The sequence below is a fragment of the Acyrthosiphon pisum genome, chromosome A2, assembly GCF_005508785.2.
Source record: "Acyrthosiphon pisum isolate AL4f chromosome A2, pea_aphid_22Mar2018_4r6ur, whole genome shotgun sequence".
Lineage (NCBI taxonomy): Eukaryota > Metazoa > Arthropoda > Insecta > Hemiptera > Aphididae > Acyrthosiphon > Acyrthosiphon pisum.
The window spans coordinates 79,958,003-79,963,297 of NC_042495.1; the positions used below are offsets into that span (position 1 = coordinate 79,958,003).

At 30.3% G+C, this 5,295-nt stretch overlaps 1 protein-coding gene across 1 annotated transcript; it reads right to left on the minus strand.

Moving 5' to 3' along the window:
* On the minus strand, nt 1-4,270 carry LOC100159580 (UDP-glucuronosyltransferase 2C1). Its single transcript, XM_001949810.5, has 6 exons — nt 4,000-4,270; nt 2,181-2,492; nt 1,130-1,719; nt 823-1,045; nt 486-705; nt 1-371 (listed from the first exon to the last, which is right to left on the minus strand). The coding sequence occupies exons 2-6, from the start codon at nt 2,428-2,430 to the stop codon at nt 98-100; spliced, it is 1,557 nt and encodes a 518-aa protein (XP_001949845.2). The 5' UTR covers nt 2,431-2,492; nt 4,000-4,270; the 3' UTR covers nt 1-97.
* Nucleotides 4,271-5,295: the final 1,025 nt, after the last annotated feature.

Consider the following 5,295-nt stretch of genomic DNA (forward strand, 5'->3'; position numbering starts at 1 on the left):
TTTACAAGTTAATGTAATATTGTAAATTGTAATCAATAACCATAATATTATATAGTATACACGTAGGTATATACATATACAGAGATTAGAATTGAGTTTATTTTTTTTTCGATGAATTGATATCTTTAGTTTTCATAATGTATTTAATCATCATTACTATTAAAAACATACTAATAGTAGTCGTACTAATAATTACAAAATAAACGTCGATTAGAAAATACTGATTATAATTCAGTTCAACACTACTACTCGTAAGGTGATTAGCCCCGCCATGGCGGAGAACATATTCAATCCAATATATAGCTCGATCCATTGGTCTTGGATGGGAATCTTTAAATATTTCACTTCGTATCTTCGAGTTTTCTTTATATCTAAGACACATCATAAATATAACTATCTATATAATATATATGCATTGTATACGACAATACGACATAATAATTTATATGTGCGTATAGGTGTTTATATTATATTTATATAGGTACTTTGTGTTTGTAAGAACTTCATTAATGGCAGACAGCATGGATTCTTCAGTCAAATCAACATTATCTACCATTTTCCCGATGCCATTGCGTTCAGCTAACCTCATGTTCATGTGTTGGTCGCCAAAGAAAGGAACACCAACGATTGGCAAAGCGTTGTAGGTAGCCTCTTCTAGACTGTGTATACCTCCGTGTGTGATGAACAGACGAACGTTTGGGTGACCTATATTCAATAGGTATTATAATAAGTTCACTAAAATTATTAACGGTGTACACTGTACCTATACCTAATGATTATTTAAGAACGATTTTAAACGATTAGGTATTTGCAGATAGGTACCTAAAATATCGGGTTGCGGGAACCAATTGCTAACCATTACGTGATCGGGCAACTGTGGCAGATTATTTGAATCCCATTTCCACATTACTTTTTGTTTCAGTTTCTTTAAAACGTTTATGAAAATTTCTATAGTTGAATTCGGTAACCTGGACGGATCCACAATAGTACCAAAACTAAAATATATTACTCCATGCTCAGCAGACTCAACGAACTCCAAAAATTTCTATCAAAAAAATTAATTTTTAACTTGATACCTATAAATACAAAAACATGTGTGATAATAATAATAAAGTCAAAATGTCCGTACTCCATTTAATGGTTTAGGTTCATCCACGTGAAGTCCTGCAATTTCTATTGTACCCGGCAGGTAGGGTCTAGTCACACCGATACTGTAATGCGCATTGAGTAATGTCACTGACACGTTTCTCAACATATCTTCAATGGGAGGCCTAGATTCGTGACCTTCATATTTAAAGTATTTTTCCATGTTCTCTTTTTGTAAAGGAAAATAATAATAATCTTCCAAAAATAATTGATAAATTCCAATGACAGTGTTTTTGAACCGTTCGATGAATGACATATGATCTGTTGCTCCGGTTCGCTGGTCAAGTATGTATGAAAATGTAGACGGTTCACCAATCCATTTACTATTAGAAGGCCACAGCGTCGAAACGCCTAAATTAATAACTGGTGCTTTGTACTTATGGCCTAGTGTGATTGAATATTCTTGGCAAAATGAGAAAACCATAACTAGATCGAATTCGTAATCCTGGGATAGAATGAAATTTTGCATTTCTGGTTTGGAAATCATTTGTTGAGCTAAAAAAGTAGACAGTTTCCACAAACTAGGCACTACTGTTAAAAATCCATGACTGGCTAATTCTATTGGGTTGACACCTATAACAAAAAAAAAGTATAATGTTACCTGTATTAAAATTATTTTTGGATATACAGGGTTTACCCATGATACAATCGATGGGTAACCATACTATTTTAAATCATGGGATAAAAGCCATCTATCAGCTGACGAACGCACGCGCAAATAAATAGGTACATAGAATGATGTATGTACTATAAATTCATTGAATTGAAAGCGTTACATTTGTCAGTGTCACTGATAATTTCACGATTTTATACTCCCATAATTCAAGTTGAGAGCCTCCCAAGAGAAGTTTTCACTTAAAACAAAATATCATACTATATCTACCTGCTTGTAGTGCAAGTGACTATGAATTACATAATTTACAACTTTTTTTTTTTAGTATAAATTCGAACAAAATTTGTTTCATTTGTCATTTCTCCATCATGTATATTTTTTATACGTTTTATATTATTTGTTATTCGGAATAATTAATTACCTTTTAAAATAGTTTCATTTATTGAGATTGGAATGTCTGTGTAGTTAGATAGTGGTGTCTTCAGTGGAAATGTGCTGACTACAGTGAGATTATGTCCTCTACTAGCGAGTTCTTTGAATAATGGTTGAAATCCAGTAAAGTGGCTTTTAAATGGCATTGGTGCAAAAACGAGTATATTTGCACCTTGTGTAGCAGTGACTAAGGTAAGAAGTTTAAAAATCCACACAATAAAGTTATAATTGTAAAACATTTCAACTGTGTGAATAATTCCAACTATTTTATGTTGAACTGCTTTGTTTCAAAAATGTTTACCTTTTATCAAACAGAATAAACATAATAATTAGGTATAATTTATATTAAATTTAGCAAATTGGAAGATCAGACTTGTAATTATTACAATTTTATGATTTTAATATTACATAAAAATGCGATTTATAAAAATAGTTTTATGCCCGTATGCATAGGTAGTCAATATGTATGTGTTATATAAATTGCGATGGGTGATGACATTAGATTCATATTTTACTTTTTTTAGTTTAAAAAAAAATCAAATAACTATAATACAAAGCTTTATATATTTAAGTTAAATTTTTTCTAGGTGAACAGTGAGCAACGTAAAATAAAAAATCTGGTTTTCGTTTATTAATACCAAGTGACATGTGTAAATTACCATTTAAAAACAGTTTATTGTCATTGTAATTTGTAATGTAACTTTTTCTTTTACATAATTTTATTTCACGTCATATTATGTTGCATGCAACTGAACAATAAGCTAAATTCATAAAATAAAATAATGACTTGAAATAACAATAATAAAAGGTTCCATAGGGAGGTATTTAAAAATAATAGTTATTAATTAAGTAGGTACTACTAATATATAATACCGTCATAACGAGTAGGTACCGCCTTAGCATTAAGAGGATGTCAGTGTACTATTTGTTTTCTCTCTCTGGTCCACGCGCAATACCTATTGACAAAACGCATTAACGCAAGTCGCAGAATCATTTTTTCTATGTTTTTAAGTAATCTTAGAGTAAAATTACCTATTAAAAAAAAAAGATAGAGATTAATATTTTTGAGGAAATGACATATCGATTTATCTAAATATTGTCTCAAAACAATTTAAACATAATTTAAATTTACAATTTTTTTTTGTTTATTTTGAAAGGCGAAAGCATAGTCAAATAGCAATAAAATATAAAATCGATATGTCATTCCCTCAAAAATTGTATTCTTTATCTTTTTTGTTATGGGTGATATTACTCTAAGATTACTTACAAACATAGAAAAAATTATTCTCCGTAAATGCGGTTTGTCTATGTCGCGCGTGGGGTAGAGAGAGAAAACAAATAATGCGCTGATATCCTCTTAATAAGAGTAAAATATAAATTTAGAATAATAGATTTAGAATTAAAATTGTAATGATATAAAAAAGCGTCAAATATTCTTTTTTAATGTTTTATAAACTAAGAATAAATGTATAACCTACTAAATAATAAACCTAAATTATAATTGATAGTGTATGGATTGGTGCATGGGGCTCAAGAGAAACATAAATATATTTTTATTTTAAAATACATCAGCTGTAGTAATATACTAACTCTAGTAGTTTTGAGCTAATAACCATATAATTGTTATTGCGGCTTAAATAATAATAAAAAAAACTATTAGTTTATATTATAGTACGTAAATACATGATAATACGTACATTTAATAATAAATTAGGAATTATTAATTTAAAAAAAACCAAATTGTTTTAATTAATATGTCATCAATCAAGCATGAATCGTGCAATTCTTAAATCTTATAAGATTCTTACCATGTAGTTTGAATATTAAAACCATTCGTCATAATAATATAATATTTAATGATAGGTACATTGAAGTAGGCAATTACGCGTGCATTATAATTTCACTTATTGAGAATTAAGGTAGGAGAATCAAATAAATTTGGCTGATTTTAAAGGAACAAAACTGTCCCGCACTAATAACTATTATTTATAACGTAGCTAGTTGCTATTATAGTAGGCATACACTTATACACACTGTATACAGCCTAACTAGTAACTTACATGATTTTGTGAGTAGAAGTGATAACGTGTTACGAAAACTCAAGGTTCAATAATTTGTAAGATTATACTTAGTAAAAAGTAATAGGTGGTGGCATAGGCGTGTCTACAGGTCTACCTGCGAAATTTGATCCGACTTACGTAGTTAGGCACCTACATTATAAATTGCGGTGCACAATATAAACATTTTTATCTAAAATTCTAATTTTGTATTAAGTTTTTGATTTTCATCACGTAAAAATAAACATTTATAAAAAGTATTATTAGTATTAAAATTACTAAATACAATTTCATATAACCTACCTAGTTATTTATTTATCTGATAAAAGGAATATTGTTTTTATTCCTAATAAAAAAAGTAAAACTGATTTAATAATTATTGTCAGATGATAAAGCTTAGGTATTTCAAAATGTGGGGGTCATATTCCCAAACCTTAATCAAGTGCAGTAACCTGTCCCCTGGAATGTCACTGTTGTGCATGACCTGTGGATGAGGTGTGGACACGCCTATGGGTGGTGGAAACTAGAAAGTAGATAATTTACTAATAATATGTTGGTAACATAATGTAGGCCCACTAACCAGGTTATACACCTATACCAATATATTAACTTACTATCAATGATTCCCAACCTTTTTACCACCACAGACCACTTCGATAATATTTTACAAGTCACGGATCATCTCAATTTTAAGAAAACTAGGAAGACCTTTTTTATTTGGTCATTAACAAGAATACACAAAACCAATTGATAAAAAAAGTCTCAGATGTGCCTATTATTGGTTAGTTTTTTGATCAACGCGGGTTGTCGTTAATCGTGTAGCCCTGTCACCAGGGGTGACCAGGGGTGGATTTAGGGGGGTGCTTAGGGTGCAGAAGCACCCACCACCACGCGTATTATGAATTATTATTATTGATTAATTATTGAAAATTAGGTAGGTATCATTTTTGGTACAGCCTCCCGTGGACCGTGGCGGTGGCATAGCATTTTTGAAGTACACTTGTTCTAACTGTTGTTTTATCGCGATTTCGTCGGCAGCATATTCGT